Source organism: Vipera berus, assembly GCF_964194415.1.
Source record: "Vipera berus genome assembly, chromosome: W".
Lineage (NCBI taxonomy): Eukaryota > Metazoa > Chordata > Lepidosauria > Squamata > Viperidae > Vipera > Vipera berus.
In genome coordinates, this window is record NC_138210.1 from 51,581,369 (window position 1) to 51,600,369 (window position 19,001).

The 19,001-nt window shown below is 44.6% G+C and overlaps 1 protein-coding gene and 1 long non-coding RNA gene across 2 annotated transcripts; one reads left to right on the forward strand and one right to left on the reverse strand.

Moving 5' to 3' along the window:
* Nucleotides 1-1,674: 1,674 nt before the first annotated feature.
* Nucleotides 1,675-18,615, forward strand: LOC308676160 (uncharacterized protein). Its single transcript, XM_081341909.1, has 7 exons — nucleotides 1,675-1,788; nucleotides 2,845-2,965; nucleotides 3,066-3,210; nucleotides 9,729-11,314; nucleotides 13,482-13,650; nucleotides 14,786-14,884; nucleotides 17,822-18,615. Exons 1-7 carry the CDS (start codon nucleotides 1,709-1,711, stop codon nucleotides 17,965-17,967), a joined length of 2,346 nt encoding a protein of 781 aa, XP_081198035.1. The 5' UTR covers nucleotides 1,675-1,708; the 3' UTR covers nucleotides 17,968-18,615.
* LOC308676161 lies at nucleotides 11,936-16,706 on the reverse strand. Its single transcript, XR_014028275.1, has 3 exons — nucleotides 16,668-16,706; nucleotides 16,261-16,364; nucleotides 11,936-13,013 (listed from the first exon to the last, which is right to left on the reverse strand). It is a non-coding gene; the product is annotated as an uncharacterized lncRNA (long non-coding RNA).
* Nucleotides 18,616-19,001: the final 386 nt, after the last annotated feature.

Sequence of the window (19,001 nt, forward strand, 5' to 3'; positions counted from 1 at the left end):
AACTCACAATGCTAACAAATCAGATAGAAAGTATCAAGTAATTTCTTACTATTTGCCATATGATAACATGATAGAAATAAACATATACAGCCCATGTTACTAAAAGAAAACTTTTAATAACATGGCAGTGGCCTCATAACTGGATATCCAATTCAGCTATCCAGGCCTCTGGCATTGCTTCATGTAGATCTTCTAGGGAATCAGAGAACATATGTGGTAGGCAATCTTGCACAATATATTTAATAGTTGGGATATCAGCACCGTGACTGCAACAAAGGGAATCTTTCCATCCCCATTGATACAGGGCAGAAGCACTTCTCCCAGTGTCACTTCTAATTCTGTCCAATTTTGACCAGACAAAGCGAGATCAAAACTAGCTGGTTTGGTAGAGTGATCACTAATGGTCAGGCCACAAGAAGGTATCTTGGACCATTCCTCTTTCTAGGTATTCTCGAGATTAAACTGGGTAAATGTTAATTGAATAGCTGTTTTCCAAGCTGGCCTTTGGGATATCAATCTTGTGGTGGGCTGTGCGTTGTTCTGGTGAATAGAGAGGGCCTTATTGTTCAGCATCCTTGACCATAGCCAAATGGGAACTTCTTGTCTTCAATGTGGAGTGGTATGATGTTGCTGAGTACTGGCAACCAATGCACAAAAGTGGGATGCAACATGCCAGAGATGATATGCATTGTCTGGGAAAGTTGGACATCAACCATTTGGAGGCGCCATTTTTTGAAGTACTCATCCAGTTTCTGAAAACCTTGAGAGGGGATTCCTCTGCATCACTGAAGTTGGGTTTTTTTGGACTGTGAGATTGATATCATCGGCATAAATAAATTTCGGAGAAACGGTTTCAGGCAGCTCATGGATGTACAAGATAAAAAGAGGAGATAGCATTGATTCTTGTGGTAGTTCATTATTCAACTTGTCAGCATCCATTGTATTCTGTAAAAACTTGAAATAATCTGTTAATGATAGCATGTTGTCAATCTATGTAATGGTGTTACAAGATATAACTGATTAGTTTGAGGAGCCGTCCTTCTCTCCAGACACTATCATAGGCCCCTGAGAGGTCAAGAAAAACAGACATTTTTCAATTTTCCTTTGGAATCCATTCTCCAGATAGGAAATGAACGAAGCACTTGATTGCTGCAATGACGTTTGGGGTAAAATCCAGCTCATTTTTTTTTAATTCCATTTATATCCCGCCCTTCTCCGAAGACTCAGGGCGGCTTACAAGCTTAGCAGTAGCCTTCATTCTATGTATATGCCTGCTTATTAGGGCTTTTACACACACACCCCAAGCGGCATTATTACAAAGTCAGCTTAATTGTCAAGTAATAAACCACGGAAATAAATGAAAGTTTAGCCAATCGCCTCTTTCTTTTCTTTAACTTCAATTTTTATTTGCAGAACCGATTGCCCAAGGGGGCGAGCTTCGGAAAGACCCAGCAAGCAGGAGGACTCTGCAGCGTTTCCCAAAGGAAAAACTACACTTCCCAAGAAGTCTGCAGGTCAGGCCTTCCATCGTCATTGGCTCATAGATGATTTCCCATGAGGCCGTGGGGTAAAGAGCCTCGGTCATGCGCGTTCCGTTTGTTGCCTTTGCCGGCTACGCCTCTTTACGCACGGTTGGGACTACAATTGCTATGAGACGTCGCAGAGGGAAGGGCTACGTTGGCTCGGAGGTGCCATTTGGCGGGAAAGGATGGCAGGAGGCGCTACTGGGCAGCCGCAAAGGATGCGGGATTTTGTCTCCAGGCTTTTCCAGGGAAGCCCTGATCTCAGGTGCGGTTCAGACTCCGCGTGGTCCTTGGGGCAAAGCAAAGGAAGGGAGGGAACTGAAGCGTGCTTAACCGAGATTGATGGCTCCTTTGCAGAATGCAATACCATTAGAATCGTTTGCCCCTGCAGGCTAGCCCGCAATCCCATCCTTGCCGGCTGAGAATTATGGGTGGTGTAGCGTCCCGTATGGCTGGAGGATGCCGAGTGGCAGAAGCAGAAGTAGTTGGCGATTTTTCAGGTCTTGACTCCATCATCGTGGTTGGTCTAGTTAGTAATTAAGGCACCAGGCTAGAAAGCAGGAGACCCTGAGTTCAAATTCTGCCTTAGCCATGAAAGCCAGCTGGGTGACTGAGCCGGCCACTTTTTCTCTCCCCAACCCACCTCACAGGATTGTTGTTAGTGGGAGGAGGAACTTGTGTTGGATATATTTGCCACCTTGAGCTATTTGTAAAAATAGTAATAAAAGGATACAGATTAAATAAAAATAAACCTTTTGGCAACGAGTGCTGAAGATGAGTATCACCTTAAGCATGATGAAAAATTAAAAACCCACCAGTATGTTGGTAGGAAAAAGACTTAGATTGGAAGATGTTCTCAGCATAATCTCCTGGGGTAAAATTGTGATCCCTGGATGACAACATTGGTTCCAGAATTGTACAGTCCTCAGCATGTAAATTTCCCCGGGGTAATTTACAAAGGGAGAACCAAAGAATTGCATCTCTGAAGAGTAAGCTTAAATAGAAGAGCAGATGTGGGAGATTGTGGCTTAAAAAAATCCTGGACTTTAGAGGACAGATTTGGGTGGGGCCCATATTGTGGCCTATAGATAAGTATTTGGGTGGATATGCCTATAGATAGAAATTTGGGTGAGACCCAGCTTGTGGCCTATAGATATTCAGAACTCCATCTCCCCCTATCCAATATTATGGGCAGCTGGAAAAGTCAATTTCTGGAGGACCACAGATTCCCCATCCTGGTTCTTCTTGATAGATACCATATAAACAAATATTGTGTGGTTGCTTAGCAGATACTGTCTGACGTTATCATGGTCTGTTGCAGCATCCTCACTCATGCCATCATTCGAAAGAAGTATCTTGACCATGTTGGGCTGGAAAATCTATCTAAACAGGAGAAGGAGCAGCTAAAACAACTGGTGGAGGAAGAACTGGTCCAGATGAAGGTGCTGATTTTAGGAGAGGAGAAAACATACGGGTTATACCTTGGTAAAGAATGAAATGGATCTATATGTTTATAACCTTTTTAAATGTTATGCATCACAGGTTGATCAACCCCCAAGCAATGTAGAATTAAGGACTGAAGCCCAGGATTCCTTCAAATCTGGAGACCGCAAGAGACCCCATAGTTCGGAGGAAGAAATTAAAAACGAACAGGAGCATAAAAGGCAAAAGATTGAAAAGAAGTTAGGTAATTGTATTTTTATGTGATGGTGCTTAGCACCTGCTATCTAGTATACCAAATATTTTCTGAACTGGTAGAAGCCTAAATATAAACTGGGCTTTAAAGTTATTTTCAAATTTTGGTAAATGTTCGTGAAAAGTGGCTTTCCTATCTTTTTCTGCAGCTGTGAAGAAATCTACCGTGATATCTGGTGTAATGAAAAGGTAGAGAAAAGATTACAGGCTGCAGGGACTTCCCCATAAGGAAGGACCACCACAGTTTTGAGGCTTTGGCCTCTTACACTGAAGGGAAATGAAGAGAAACACCAGAAATATATGGTATCATGCATGGTGTGGAACATGTAGATTTTTTTCTCTCTTCACTAGAGCTCAGGTTATCCACTAAAATTCCATCAAGGGGAATCTAGGACTAATAAAAGAACTTTATTGAATGGTTAATTTGCTACTATCAGAGATGGTGACGACTGCCAATTCAGATGATTTTAATGCAGAAATAGATTCGTAGAGAACCAGACTATTAGCCTTGGGGACTCTATGATACTTACTGCTTTTTTTTTTAATCCCATTTATATCCCGCCCATCTCCAAAGACTCAGGGCGGCTTACAATTTAAAGCACAAATCAATGTGCTTAGCAATAGCCTTCATTCTATGTATGTGCCTGCTTATTAGGGCTTTCGACCCCCCCAAGCGGCATTATTACAAAGTCAGCTTATTGCCCCCAACAATCTGGGTCCTCATTTTACCTACGTACCTCGGAAGGATGGAAGGCTGAGTCAACCTTGAGCCTGGTGGGATGTGAACCTGCACTAATTGCAGGCAGCTGGTGTTACTTAAGGAGGCATTAGCCCACTGCTCCACCAAGGTATTACCACCAGTATGCAAAATTCTGGCTGCTGGGTAAGTGGCAATAGACCAGGGCCATCCCATTCCAGCCATACATACTTTTGTAAAGACTTATTGACTACTGTGTGGTGCTAGATTGGGTTATTTATTATTATTTACTCATTGCATTTATAGTCTGTTTCAGCTCTTAACAGCCCAGGTGCCACAAATGGAGACCACCTCTAATTTTATCCCCACAACTAACCCCTGTAAGGTGGGTTGGACTGAGAGAGGATTTAGGTCTGCCCATTATAAAGGCATAATCGGAATCTGCAGTATACTGGCTTTCTGAGTATTCAAAAATAATAGGTCATTTTTGCAATGAAATTGCTGCTTTCTGAAGAGCACAGTTCAGGGTGAAAGAACTATGTTTTAATTTCTTTATGCCATTTATATCTACCCTGGGATTTCCACATTCATCAACAAACTATCTGAAATTTCTTAACTTACCAAGTTTTTTTTTAAATCCCATTTATATCCCGCCCTTCTCCGAAGACTCAGGGCAGCTTACAATCTAAGAAGCACAAATCAACGTGCTTAGCAATAGCCTTCATTCTATGTCAGGGGTGTCAAACTCAATTTCATTGAGGGCCGCATCAGCATTGTGGTTGCCCTCAGGGGGCTGGGTGGGTGTGGCCTGGGTAGGCGTGGCCTACTGGGTGGGCGTGGCTAGAGTGTGTATGGCCTACTGGGTGGGCATGGCCAGCTCTACATTGTTCGCATCAAGGGTGCCTATGGGGGCCTGGGCAGAAGTGGAACAGATCTGAGGGTCTCTGGCAGAAGGAGGGTCTCTGGGCCAGGGCCAAGGCAGTGGGGGCCGTTCCCTCACTGTTTCCAGGATGGTTTTGCGGGCCACACGAAACCACTTCGCAGGCCGCATCCGGCCCCCGGGCCTTGTGTTTGACATGTCTGTTCGATATATATGCCTGCTTATTAGGGTTTTTTTTGGGGGGGGGCCCAGCAGCATTTTTTAAAAAGTCAGCTTATTGCCCCCAACAATCTGGGTCCTCATTTTACCTACCTCGGAAGGATGGAAGGCTGAGTCAACCTTGAGCCTGGTGGGACTCGAACCTGCACCAATTGCAGGCAGCTGGTGTTACTTAAGGAGGCATTAGCCCACTGCTCCACCAAGGCTCCTATAGACAATAGCATGGCATTAATGTTCTACACTTAACTAGAATAACCCTCAATTTACTTTTAAAAATCCATTATAAATGGAAGAAAAACAAAACTCTTTTAGTAAAGCAGCAATTGGTTTTCCATACTTTCCCTGAAAATTGTCCTCCCTACTGAGAGTTGACCTCCTTTGCTGCTCTCTCCATAATAGTATTTTGATGATAGATCGTGACAGGTTTATTTTTCTGTGAGAAAGAGCTGATTTATAATTTCTTGGGATTTTTACCAAAAGCATATATTCTTCAGAAGGCATGCTTAGAAGGACCAGGAAATAAAGAAAAAAAACAAGCAACTTTCTGTGGATTTGTAGTACATACAATAATTCACCGGGAACTTTAAAACAATGGCTCCATACATATATACATACAACATGTTAAATTTGCTTAGTAACAACGGTAGTAATATTTAATCTGTGTTTATGACTAAGTGCAGTACATATAAATCAAGATAATAATAGCTGTAAGACTTTTTGTACTACAAAGTAATAAACAATTTAAACAATTCCCACAACTTTAGTATAAACCTAACCGTGAATAATAGGAGGCAAGATTTTTTTCTGGCTTCATAAAGATCCTGTGGGCAAAAAGTGCTGTAAGACTTTTTCAGGCTTCTAGAGATCAGATTCCATACAGAATTGATGGAGTGGAGAGTAACAGCTAAGTGGGGGAAAGCCCTAAAACAGACATGTCAAACTTGCAACATCATGCCATTGCCAGCAATGGGGTGGGTGCGGCTTCCAGATGACGTGTCCAGCCCACGGGCCGGCAGTTTGACACCCCTGTCCTAAAACATCAGGTGCTTCTAAAAAAGGAAATACTAATCAATCTTGATTACAGATAATCCTTGACTTACAACCATTCATTTAGTGACCATTTGAAACAGCACTTGAAAAAAGTGAAATTTTTCATAATTAAAACTATTGCAGCATCCCCATGGTCACATGATCAAAATTCAGACTGTTACTAACTGGCATATATTTATGGCAGTTGCAGTGTCCTGAAGTCATGTGTGATCCCCTGTTGTGATCTTCTGATAAGCAAAGTCAATGAGGAAGCCAAATTCACCTTTCAACCATTTTGCTAACTTAACAACTGCAGTGATTCACTTAAGAACTGTGGCAAGAGTGGAGCAAAACTCAGTGTCTTGTTTAGCAATAGAAATTCTGGGTTCAACTGTGGCTGTAAGTTGAGGGTTACTTGTACCGTGTTTAGTTAGACACACAAGAATGTGAAATCTATAATAAAGTTTTTCCAAAATAATGGGGGTCCCTGAATACAGATAGTCCTTATAGCCCCGTGGTGGCGAATCTATGGCACGGGTGCCACAGGTGGCATGCAGAGCCCTCTCTGTGGGCCCGCAGGCCATCGCCCCAGTCCTAGGCCTTCAGCTGGGTTTTAGAAAACCTTTTCACTTTAGGCCTCTGCCACCATGTGCAAAAAAAAAAAAAAGGTTCAATCAATCAATTTCAACTTCTCGCGGGGGGGGGGGGAATCTCGCAAAGTTGGAATTGATGGATTGAATTTTTTAGTTCCACCCAGTCTGCCGTTACCACCGTAGCCATGCCCACCCAATGGGCCACGTCCACCCAGCACCCGATGATACATAAGTGGGGTTTGGGTTGCAGTTCGGGCACTCGGTCTCTAAAAGGTTTGCCATCACTGTTATAGCCATTTGTTCAGCGACCGTGCGAAAGTGCAGCACTGTTGAATGAAGGGACAGGACCTGTAGCCAAACTTACGACCGCTGCAGTACCCCCAAAGTCAAAGCAAAATTTGGCAATCCTCTCACCTGACGACTAACTGCAGGATCACTCCACCCTGCCCCCACCCGCCTGTATCTGATCACTACCCATACAAATTTGATTCTACATTTCATAAAAATTTCACAGAAAGCATTTGTGTACGTCTTTTAGATTACATGTTTAAAAGTACGACAATATATATATATATTTTTTAAAAGCCCTCCATAGTTTATAGCTAGTTTCCAGGTAAATGGAATGTTGCCTTTGCTTCGTTTTAACTTTGTTTGGCTTTCTTACAGTTTAACGTGATAGGCAGGTCGTCCTCGGCTTAAACCACAATCGAGCCCAGCATTTCTGTTGCTACGCGAGACATTTGTTAAGTGAGTTTTGCCTCATTTTACGACCTTTCTTGCCCCACACGTGAAGTGAATCGCCGCAGTTGTTAAGTTAGTAAGATGGTTGTTGGGTTGAATTTGGCTTCCCGTGCTGACTTTGCTCGTCAGAAAGGTCACAAAAGGGGATGATGGGACACTGCAACCGTCATAAACATGAGCCAGTTGTCAAGCGCCTGAATTTTGATCACGTGACTTCGGAGATGCTGCAACAGTTGTATGTGTGAAAAACAGTCGTAAGTCACTTTTTTCAGTGGTGTGACTTCAAACAGTCACTAAGCAAATTGTAAGTCGAGGACTACCTGTATTAATCTAGCCCTTTGCTTATGAGTCGTTGTGCAGTGTAAACCCAGATAGCAGGGTGAATCCGTGAGCGAGTTGAGTATATATGTCCAAAACCCTTCACCTCTGTCCAGGGCAAGCCAGGAAGTGAGGGCAAAGGTGGTTTGCTTTTTTGTTTTGTTCTTTAGGCAGAGTATTTCTGCCTAATCCAGAGAGATGCATGTGAACTAAAGTTTGTCCTGCAATGCTGATCTTCTAAAATCAGGCATGTCAAAACTCACGACGTCACGTGACTTTTTCCCCATGGCCGGCAATGGGGTGGGCGCAGTTTCGGCGTGACGCATCCGGCCCATGGGCCGGCAGTTGGACATGCCTGTTCTAAATCAATGCCGTGAGGCTGTGATATAAAACCATCCTCATTTGCATTTTGAATCAATATAGTACCACCCCATTTGCTTCTTTTATCATCTTTCTCCATCTGCTACAAATGAGCCTCTTCTATACAGGCTTCCATTCAGCAAATGTCAGGCTGCATTGAATCCAGAGATGGGCCAACTGTTTTCCTCCAATTATGTTGGACCAACAATCCTGAAAGCCTTGAATTTTGATTATGCTTTCTGGAATTTAAAGAAAATCTGGAGGGGTACAGGTATCCTACCCCTGCTGGCTGAGCATTGCATTCTGGGAGTTCACTTCAATATACCCTAGAACACTTGATTGGGAAGGGCTGGTGACTGGATGTTGGTCAAATCCGCTGCTTTCTTCCGCCCTTCTCATAAATTATTGTCTTTGCTTTTCTGTTATCCCTGTTGCTATTCTTGCATTGATTCCATCGTACTCTTTTTTTTAACCTGCTGGCTTTTCCATTTCCTCTTTGTTCTTAGAAGTTTTTTGTACGTGCTTTGCAATTTTAAAAGTGAAACAGAAATGGTGAAAATAATGAAAAGTAGGGCTACAGTGGTTATGGGTAGGTAAATAAGTGACCAATCATAATGATAGGAAAGCAGCATTGTATAGGCTATGTGTTTGGAGCTGAGCTTCTGAAATTGAAAATCTTTGCCTGCCTGCCTATCAACAATTGGATTATTTGCCACAAGTAACCCAACAAATTCATAAGGATGTGCAACTTTTTTTCAGCCTTAGCTGGAATTCCAAGGAGTGAACCCCAGAAGTGGGCAAACCTAGGATAAAAAGGGGGGGATATTTTATTATATTATTTATTGGTATCCTGCCTTTATTATTTTTACAATTAACTCAGGACATATTAATAAAACTTCCTCTTCCTAGTTTCCCCACAATAACAGGTGCATTGGGCTGAGATAGAGTGATTGGCCAGAGTCACCCAGCTTTTATGGTTAAGGTGGGATTAGAACTCTCAGTCTTCTGGCGATTGGCCCAAAGACACCCAACCGGCTTTCATGACCAACTCAGGACTTGAACTCATGGTCTCTGCTTTCTACTCTACTGCCTTAACCACTAGACCAGGGGTGGGGAACAAAGGCCCCTTTTATGACTTGTGGATGTCAACTCCCAGAATTCCTGAGCCCTGGGAGTTGAAGTCCACGAATCATAAAGAGGCCATAGTTCCCCACCTCTACACTAGGCCAAATTAGTGCTCAACATTGAGACAATTGAGGGGGAAAAGAATTTATTCCCCATGTTCTCAATATCCCTTTCTGTCACATTAAAATGGCAACTTTGGGGGCTCTCCAGATGGCGGCGTCCAAGGCTTTGGGATCTCTTGGGAGATTCAGGACTTCAGGTTGGGCTCTCCTACTTTAGAGTTGTTATGTATTACTGTTATGTATTAATGTGTGGTTAACGGTTATGTAAAGAGTTATGAGGTAAAACCAATCGGGAACAAACGGCAGCTTTTGACAGCTGTCAAAAGCTCCCGACGGCCGTGCGCAGGCGCAACTGCCGGTTCCTCACGAATAAAGTTGTTATCTTGAGCCAGCTGTCTCGAATAATCCTTGCCAGGTATACAGCAAGAGTAACAGTTGCCCTTCCCCAACCTGATTTCTGTTTGTCACTTTCATTTTGTCTCTCAGGAATCAGTTCTGATGAAAAGGATTCTGGGATTGATTCCAAGAAGAGGCCATGCCACGGGAGTCCAAAACTTCTCAGGAACTTCTCGGATTCTTCCGACCAAGAAGACTCCGGAGCTGGAGACCACAGTGCTCAGTCTGAAAGCGATGTGGAAACTACAAAGAGCAAAAGAAAGCCATCCCTTCAAGAGGCAAGAGTGGAGAGAGGACAAGGCAGCAAATCACCCAAGGGCCAGGAGAACAGGGGCTCGCAGAAAAGGGTGGTGAGTGAATCTGAGGAGGCCTCCGACACGGGACAGAGCAACCTGGAAGAAGAGGTCGAAGGACCCAGGAAGGTCACAAAAGGGAACGGCTTGAAGCAAAGAGACGTCCAGAAAAAGGCGGACAGGGGGTCTAAAGCTACTGACCCCAAAGGCAAAGCAAAAAATAGGACGATGAGTAAGCAAAGGGAGGAAAAGAGCCAATCAGAGGGAGGAAGTGATCTCTCTGAGGTAGAAGAGATCTCTGAAAAGAAAAGAGAATGGAGCGAAAGGGAGAGCGAAGAGAAGAATTCGTTTAGTACTAACAAAGCCCAGGGGAGGATAGGGCTGGGAACCCAGAGGGGTTCGAAGGGGGACGAGAGTGAGGATGCCTCAGGAAGTGATTCCGATAAAAAAGGCGAGTTGCAGAAGAAGATGGCAGGCAGCCAATGCAGAAGGAAGAGTAGAGTTATAGAGGATTCCGGAAGCAATTCTGAGGATTCTGCAGGTCAAAGTCTAGTGAGGAAAGTAGGAGCAAAGAGGGCCAGGGGAGAAAGAGGGAGCCAGCATCCCTCCAAACCCAAGAGGCAGCCTAAAGAGAGAGCGGGGTGCAAGAAGATGCAGAGGGAAGACTCGAGCAGGAAGAAAGCGGAGGAAGAGAGGAAGACGACGCAAAGGATTCAGGAGTCCACAAGTGAGGAATCTGAAAGCGGGTCGGAGGAGCATAAGAGCTCAGAAGAGGAGAAGAAGCGGGTGCAGGAGCCCACCAGCAGTGCAGGGGAATCACAAAGCCAGACGAACCAAGGCCAGCCTAGCAAGGGGGCTCTAATAAGTCACTCGTCAGAAAGTGAGTCAGACAAAAGCAAGGATGGAGATCTGAGGGGGACGCGGAAAAAGGAGAGCAACCACATCTCTGGGTGTGACTCGAGTCAAGGGGAGGAGAAGCTAAAGAAGAGAGGAGCTCCAAGCGAGACCAGCCAAGGCCAGCCTAGGAAGGCGGCTCTGATAAGTCACTCGTCAGAAAGTGAGTCAGACGGAAGCAAGGATGGAGATCCGAGGGGGACGCGGAAAAAGGAGAGCAACCACGTCTCTGGGTGTGACTCGAGTCAAGGGGAGGAGAAGCTGAAGAAGAGAGGAGCGCCAAAGTCACAGAAAAAGAGCATCGGTAAAAAAACCTCCGTGCTTGGTTCTGAGGATTCAGGAAGTGAGTCTGGGGGAAGGACAAAAATCCAAAGCCAGCAGCAGAGAAGAACGAAAAAGCTCAAAAGGAGGAGTGCTGCCAAGGAGAAAGAGGGGGAAGAATCCAGCTCAGAAGAGGATGAGCCCACCTCTTCTCACCATCTTGGAAAGGTAAGGGACAGGGGCTTCAGAAAGGTGTGTGTTTTCTTACAGGTAGTCCGTGACTTAACAGCTGTTCACCTAGTGACCATTTGAAATTACAGCGGCACTGAAAAAAGTGACTTATGACCAATCCTCACACTTATAACCGTCGCAGCACCCACCCCCTACAGTCGTGTGAACAAAATTGGAGCACTTGGCAACCAGCATGTATTTACCATTTTGGCAACGTCCTGAGGTCATCTGATTGCCGTTTGCAACCTTCCGAGAGGATTTTTGACAAGCAAGGTCAGGGATCCTCAAACCTGGCCACTTGTAAGACTTGTGGACTTCAACTCCCAGAATTCCCCAGCCAGGTACTCTGGCTGGGGAATTCTGGGAGTTGGAGTCCACAAGTCTTAAAAGTGGCCAAGTTTGAGGACCCCTGAGCAAGGTCAATGGGAGAAGCCGCAGTCACTTAATGCGTGTAATTCACAAAAGGATGCAAAATAGGGCACAATTCAGTTAACAACTGCCTTGTTTAGCAATGGAAATTCTGGATCCGATTGTGGTTTTAAGTCAAGGATTATCTATACAGGTAGTCTTCTACTTACAGCTGTTCCTTTAGTGACCAAAGTCGATGACTTACAGCCATTTTTCATACTTGGGATCGTTGCAGCATCCCCGCGGTCACATTACCACAATATAGATGCTTGGCAACTGGCTCATACCTACGGCTGTTGCTGCGTCCCAAGGTCATGTGATCCCTCTTTTGTCACCTGACAAGCCAAGTCCATGGGGAAACCAGATCCACTTAACAACTGCAGGGACTCACTTAACAGCCGTGGCAAGCAAAGGTAAAATGGGGGAAACTCCCTTAACAAATGTCTCGGCCACAGAAATGTTAGGGTCAATTTGTGTTCATAAGTCGAGGGCTAGCTTCACTGCAAGGCAGGCTTGTGGTGGCACAACTTTGTATTGTGTAGCAATTCCACACATTTCAGACAACACAGTCCACATCTTCTGCTTTGATGAGGTTTCTCATCAGTATCCCATTCTTTGCTCTTCTGATAGCCGCTTAGCCAAATTATGCAAACTGGTCCTTCTTCCTGGGACGGAGGGGGTGGGGGGAATTCTCATACCAAATTTGGCACAGCCCTCCTCAACCTGGGCCCTGTCAAATGTATCAGGTCTCCAGTTCCAGAATTCTAAGGAAGTTTGCTGAATGGCTGCTTTCTGGTAGGAAATTTTGGGAAATGCAGTCACAGCACATCCACAGGCTTCCCCACTGACTTTGCTTGTCGGAAGATCATAAAAGGTGATCACATGACCCCAGGACACTGCAACTGTCATAAATACATGCCAGTTGCCAAGCACCTGAGTTTGTTTTTTATCTATAAAGTTTTTTTAAAAAAACAAAATTCAATAAAAATTATTGGAACAAAAACGTGTTGTCTGAGAATCTTATTCACTAATACAAATTACATTCCTAATCCCTAAATCTTTTCTCTAACCATTGATAAAATAGGTCCCAAGTTTGAAAATATCCTGTTTCTTCTTTTTCTTTCAACCTTAAAGTAAGTCTGTCCATTTCTGCACAGTCTAATATTTTTTTAATTATTTCTTCTTTTGGTGGTATTTCTTCGTTCTTCCAATTTGTGCAAATATAATTCTGTTATCACGTGTAGAATCAAATATGTACGCTGCTTATCAAGTTTTTCTGGCGTTATACCTAGTAAAAAAAAAATTCAGGTTTATAGTCTATGTGTTTCTCTTAACATTTTTTCTAACCAAGTGTGGATTATTGTCCAATAGCAAGCCAAGCACCCGAATTTTGATCACGTGACCATAGGGATGTGCAATGGTCACAAGTGTGAAATATGGTTATAAGTCACTTTTTTCAGGACCTTTGTAACGTCAGTCTCAATACGAATCGTTGTAAGTCAAGGACTACCTGTACAGCAGTGTTTCGCAACCTTGGCAATTTTAAAATGGGTGGACCCGCTCCTAGAATTCCCCAACAAGCATGGCTGGCTGAGGAATTCTGGGAGTTGAAGTCCATCCATCTTAAAGCTGCCAAGGTTGCGAAACACTTCAGTACTGATTTTAAAAATAGAGGTTGCCTTTCTCTGATCTGTTCATGATTGTTCACGGAAAGCTTAGTGTGAGCTGTATTGCTAACCCATCTCATCTGCTGTAGGATAAGCATTCTGGAAAGAACGAGGAACATCCCTCCATCCAGCGTCTAAAACGCTACATTCGCGAATGTGGTGTGTGGCGGAATTACAAAAAGCTCCTGGGAGGTTGCTGCTCTCGCAAAGCTCAGATAGAGGTTCTCAAAGAAGAGCTGGAAAGTCTCGGCATAAAAGGTCAGTGGCAGGTGATGTAAGGCGTAGCCAGGCCCCAGGTTAGAAACTGGGAGACGATGAGTTCTAGTCCCGCCTGGGGCATGAAAGCCAACGGGGTGACTTTGCACCAATCACCAGGACGCAATAGGTTTTAGTCCTGCCTTAGGGATAAAAGCCAGCTGGGTGACTTTGGGCCAGTCACTGAGAGACATGGGTTCTAGTCCCGCCTTAGGCATGAAAGCCAGCTGGGTGACTTTGCACCAATCACCAGGACGCAATGGGTTCTAGTCCTGCCTTAGGGATAAAAGCCAGTTGGTTGACTTTGGGCCAATCACCAGAAGACGTGAGTTCTAGTCCTGTGTTAGGCCTGAAAGCCGACTGGGTGACTTTGGGCCAATCACCAGGAGACAATGGGTTCTAGTCCCACCTTAGGCATGACTTTGAGCCAGTCACAGACTCTCAGCCAACTTACCTCCCACGGTTGTGGTGGGGAGAAATACAACAGGAGGATGAAGGAGTTTTAGCTATGTTTGCTGCCTTGCACTGCTTATCAAAATAATCAAGGTGGGAGAGAGAGTGACTGGCCTAAGGTCACCCAGCTGGCTTTCATGACTAAGGCGGGTCTTGAACTCACAGTCTCCCGCTTTCTAGCCCAGTGCCTCAACCACTAGACCAAACTGGCTCTATAATTTGTGTGCATGTGTGTGTCTGCATGCACGCCTTTGAGTCAGTGTTGACTCCTGGTGACTTCGGAAGTGGCTTGCCATTGCCTCCTTCCTAGAGCTGAGAGAGAATGACTGGCGCAAGGTAGCCCGGCTGGCTCTGTGCCTAAGGTGGGATTAGAACTCACAGCCTCCCAGTGTCTATTTTTTTAATTCCTAGCCTCATATCTGCTACGCGAGATAGAGTTTCCCCTTTTATCAGGAGAGGGGATGTTTGTGACTGGGCCATTTTGTAAACTCCTTTTCTTAGTGCTCTGTGACAGTGAACAACTATTGCATTTTTGCCTGCTTAGCAGCCTTTAAAACTCTTGGACTTCTGTTAGCAGCTCTCCTGTTTCTTTGGGCTTTCAATTTTGGGTCCCAGAATGGCAGCCATTTCAGAATATTGCATGTCCACGTTTATTGTCTCTTTATTTTCTGTTTTCTTTCCTCAGGAACTCCATCTCTAGCCAAGTGCAAAGCAGTAAAGCAGAAGCGGGAAGAAGCAGCCGAAGTGGCTTCTCTTGATATCAAAAATATTATTGCTACAGAAGGTAAAGTGGCTGTGGAGGGGAGGAGCTGGCTAATCTAAAAATCCAGGTGCTTCATTAGGATGCTGGAAACTTTCAGGAACCAACTTTGGGAAGACCCCTTGCACAAGATGGCAGCCCAGAAAATGGTGACCAGTACAATTCCATTCACAATCTAAAGATTGGGTTCCTGTTTTTATGCAGAGATCAAGGCGCTTGTTTGGTTCTTATTTTTTCCAATTTCTTAACTCCAAAGGTGCAGATCATCCCATTTTTGCATAATTATGCTGATGTTTTTGGGACTGTTTCTAAAAGGTCCCCTTTTATTAAACCTTTCTCAAAGGAATGACTCTAGAAAGAGTGCAGAGAAAAGCAACAAAGATGATTAGGGGACTGGAGGCTAAAACATATAGGGAACGGTTGCTGGAATTGGGTATGTTTAGTTTCATAAAGAGAAGGACGAGGGGGGACATGATAGCAGTCTTCCAATATCTGAGGAGCTGCCATAAAGAAGAGGGAGTCAAGCTATTCTCCAAAGCACCTGAAGGCAGGACAAGAAGTAACGTAAGGAAACTAATGAAAGAGAGAAGCAGCCTAGAACTAAGGAGAAATTTCCTAACAGAACAATTAATCAGTGGAATGAATAGCCTCAGAAGTTGTGAAATTGGAGAGGAAATCAAAAGAGCATAAGAAGTTTTAAGGGTGTTTTTTTAGAGGGAACTATGTACAGGTAGTCCTCAATTTATGGCCACAATTGGGGACCAGAGCTTCCATTGGTAAGCAAGCTGATTGTTAGTGAGTTGCACCTGATTTTACAAGCTTTTTTGCCTCAGTTGTTGAGCGAATCATTGCAGTTGTTAAGTGAATCACATTGCTAAGCGAATCAGGCTTCTGCCCATTGATTTTGTCAGAAGCCAGCCAGGAAGGTCGCAAATGGTAATCACGTGACCCTGAGATGCTGCAATTGTGGGGATGCTGCAGTGTTCGTAAGTGCAAAGACCAGTCGTAAGTCACTTCTTTCAGTGCTGTTGTAACTTTGAACATTCACTAAATGAATAGTTTAAAGTCAAGGACTATCTACTGTGTGTGATGGAAAAAGAGGGTCAAGACGGAAGAGGACTGGAGGGTGTAAGTCAGGGGTAGGCAACCTTGGCTCTTTTATGACTCGTGGACTTCAACTCCCAGAATTCCTGAGCCAGCATGGCTCAGCTTGGAAACTTCCCTTTCCCTTCAGCATGGCTGGCTCAGGAATTCTGGGAGTTGAAGTCCACGAGTCCTAAAAGAGCCAAGGTTGCCTACCCCTGGTATAAGTGAAATAAGGTAAAGCACTAAGGTAAACAATAGAGAACACCACATTGGTGCCACTCCCATTTGCTGACTAAAGGGCTGACTGGACTGACCGTTGAGTTTTTCTTGAACACCAATGATACCGCAGCATCTCCCACTATCAGTAGTTCTTGGCTTACAGCCACTCGTTTAGTGACCAGTCGAAGTCCCAATGGCACTAAAAAAAAAGTGACTTATGACTATTTTTCACACTTACGACCGTTGTGCCACCCCTGTGGACACGTGAACAAAATTCAGATGTTGGCAACCGGCAATTAATTAATTAATTAATTAATTAATTAATTAATTAATTAATTTTTGATGGTTGCAGCGTCCCAGGGGGTCATGTGATCACCCTTTTGTGACTTTTAGACAAAACCAAGTCCACGGGGGAGCCGGATTCCCTTAATGACCACGTTACTGCAGCGATTTCACTTAAGCCACTGTGGCAGGAAAGGTCGCAAAATGGAGCAAAACTCACCGAACAGCTGTCTCATTCCCAGAACATTTTGGGTTCCGTTGTGGTCATAACTTGAGGACGACGTGTCAGAAAGCAGCAGACAAGCTTAAAAGGGAGACGGCCTGCAGCTTTCTTCCTCTGGGACCTTGTTACCGCTCCTCAGGATCCAGGCCACCATCTCACTGGGAGGAGGGCTGATCCTGCCTGGGTCGACTTTGAATTGAGGCCCTTCACACTGGGAGAGTGTGAGAGACTGTAGCCCAGATGCCCAGGAGGGAGTGCAAAAGATGGAACAAAAGACAGGGGAGTTTATTATATAGTTGGGGGGAGGGGAAAGAGGGTGAAGACAACTGCTCCCTAATAGTTCCCAGAGTATGGATAGTCCTGGACTTGTGCCCCAAATTTCCGTTATTCAGGCATTCAGTGAGTTGTGCCTGATTTTACAAACTTTTTTTCCCATGGTGGTAAAGTTAAAGTGAATCATCGCAGTTAAGTGAATTGTGCGATCTTTTAAGCGAATCTGGCCTCTCCCCCCCCCCCTTTCACTTTGCTTGATGGAAGCTGGCTAGGAATGGTGAACACAGGACCCTGTGGGCCGTGCAAATACACGCCTGTTGCCACGTGCCCGAATGTTGATTACGTGACCCGTGGGGATGCTGCAACGGCTGCAAGCGTGAAAACTGGTCCAAAGTCACTTTCTACGGTGCCCGTAGTAACTTTACAACGGTCACTAAATAAATGGCTGTAAATTGACCATTGCCTGTATATGCTTCATGGGGCTGATAGCCTGTTTTAGTTAGGCAAGATTCCTCTCTGGAAGTAAGGAACAATAAAGGAAGCTGCTTAGAAGAACCTCGATCTGTCTTTCGAGGCCTTTAAGGCCTGGCGGAGAGTGAGTGAGTCTAATCCAGAGATGCCCACCAGACTCCATGCAACAGAGCAGGGGTCTTCAGGCACCAGGCCGTGGCACGCTAGAAACCTGGCCGGGCAAACAAACGTAGCCCCATCCGTGGGATGCAGGCAGCACACAAAACCACACACACACCCCAGATCCTCAGAAAAACCTCTCTTCACGGAAGCAGCCCCTGGTGCCCAAAAGGTTGGGGGACCGCTGCAATAGAGGTGCCGGCCCAAGCGCATCTGGAAAACTTTCCCCTTCTCTTCTCTCCATGCAGGCCGTCCAAAGCGTCGTAACGTCTGGAGCCTTTACAATAAGCCCCAAGACTCGCCCAGTTCTCCGGAGGAGCCAACCGTTCGCCGTCACACCACAGACTGGTCCCAGCTTCGAGGAGTAATCAGTTCAGACGGGGAAAGCAGTTGACTCTGTGGTGGAAGAGAGGCTGGCATACATTGATTACACTGATCTTTTGGGATAAGGGGCTTAACTCATCCAACAGCCATGAGGGAACCTCTTTTATGCTTAATCTTTTTCCCCTTCTGCTCAGAATGCAAAGAAAATAAATTCCTGGCACGTTATCCTTATTTTTAAAAAATTATTATTATTATTGCACTTTCCCTGGGCAAAGGAAGAACAGAAGTACCTCAGCTGAAAGCAAATTTTCTGAGGATGGACACAGAAAGAAATCCGTCGGTTTTTTTTTCTTTAATATCCCCAAGTTTTGTCACTGTTAGCATTGCCTCATTTTTGAACTATCTACATTGTGATCTCTTCCCTCAAGCGTAGATGTTCCTCAGCAGGCATGTAGAAAGCTATGGTATGAATTGGGACTTGTTTTATTTTCATTCCATGTAAAAATGGAGAGTATTATTTCCTTATATACATTTATGAGGCATTCCTCCCGTTTCGGGGTGGGGAGTTTTGTGAAGATGAACTCTTGTTCTGCGTTAGATTTTGTGTGCTTATTATGCGATTTATGAGTCAGTATCTCTACATGTCACATTTTTTGAGATTTTATGAAAACAAAATATATATATATATTTGTTAAATAAAATATGTTTTGGACTTTAACTGAAGAGAATTGATCTTTTCACCAACACCCTTCTGCATATGCTAACTTCAAGGGGTTGTTATTTTTTTACAGAAGTGTCAGAGAAAAGCAACAAAAATGATTAGGAGACTAGAGGCTAAGCAATGAATGGTAAAGGGAAGTAAGTACATCTAATCTAACAAAGAGGACTAGGGGTGACATGATGGCTGTCTTTCGGTTCTTGAGGGGCTGTCACAAAGAAGGGGCCAACCTCTTCTCCAAAGCACCTGAGGGCAGGACAAGAAGTAACTGGTGGAAACTTACCAAAGAGAGATCTAACCTGGAACTAAGGAGAAATTTCCTGTCAGTGAGAACAATCAGTGGAACAGCTTACCTTCAGAAGTTGTGGATGCTCCATCACTGGAGG

Coding starts and splice junctions, on each gene's coding strand:
- LOC308676160 (XM_081341909.1), top strand. CDS start 1,709: ATGGCAGGAGGCGCTACTGGGCAGCCGCAAAGGATGCGGGATTTTGTC. Junction 2,966..3,065: donor AAGAACTGGTCCAGATGAAG/GTGCTGATTTTA, acceptor TATGCATCACAG/GTTGATCAACCCCCAAGCAA. Junction 14,885..17,821: donor AAATATTATTGCTACAGAAG/GTAAAGTGGCTG, acceptor CTCTCCATGCAG/GCCGTCCAAAGCGTCGTAAC.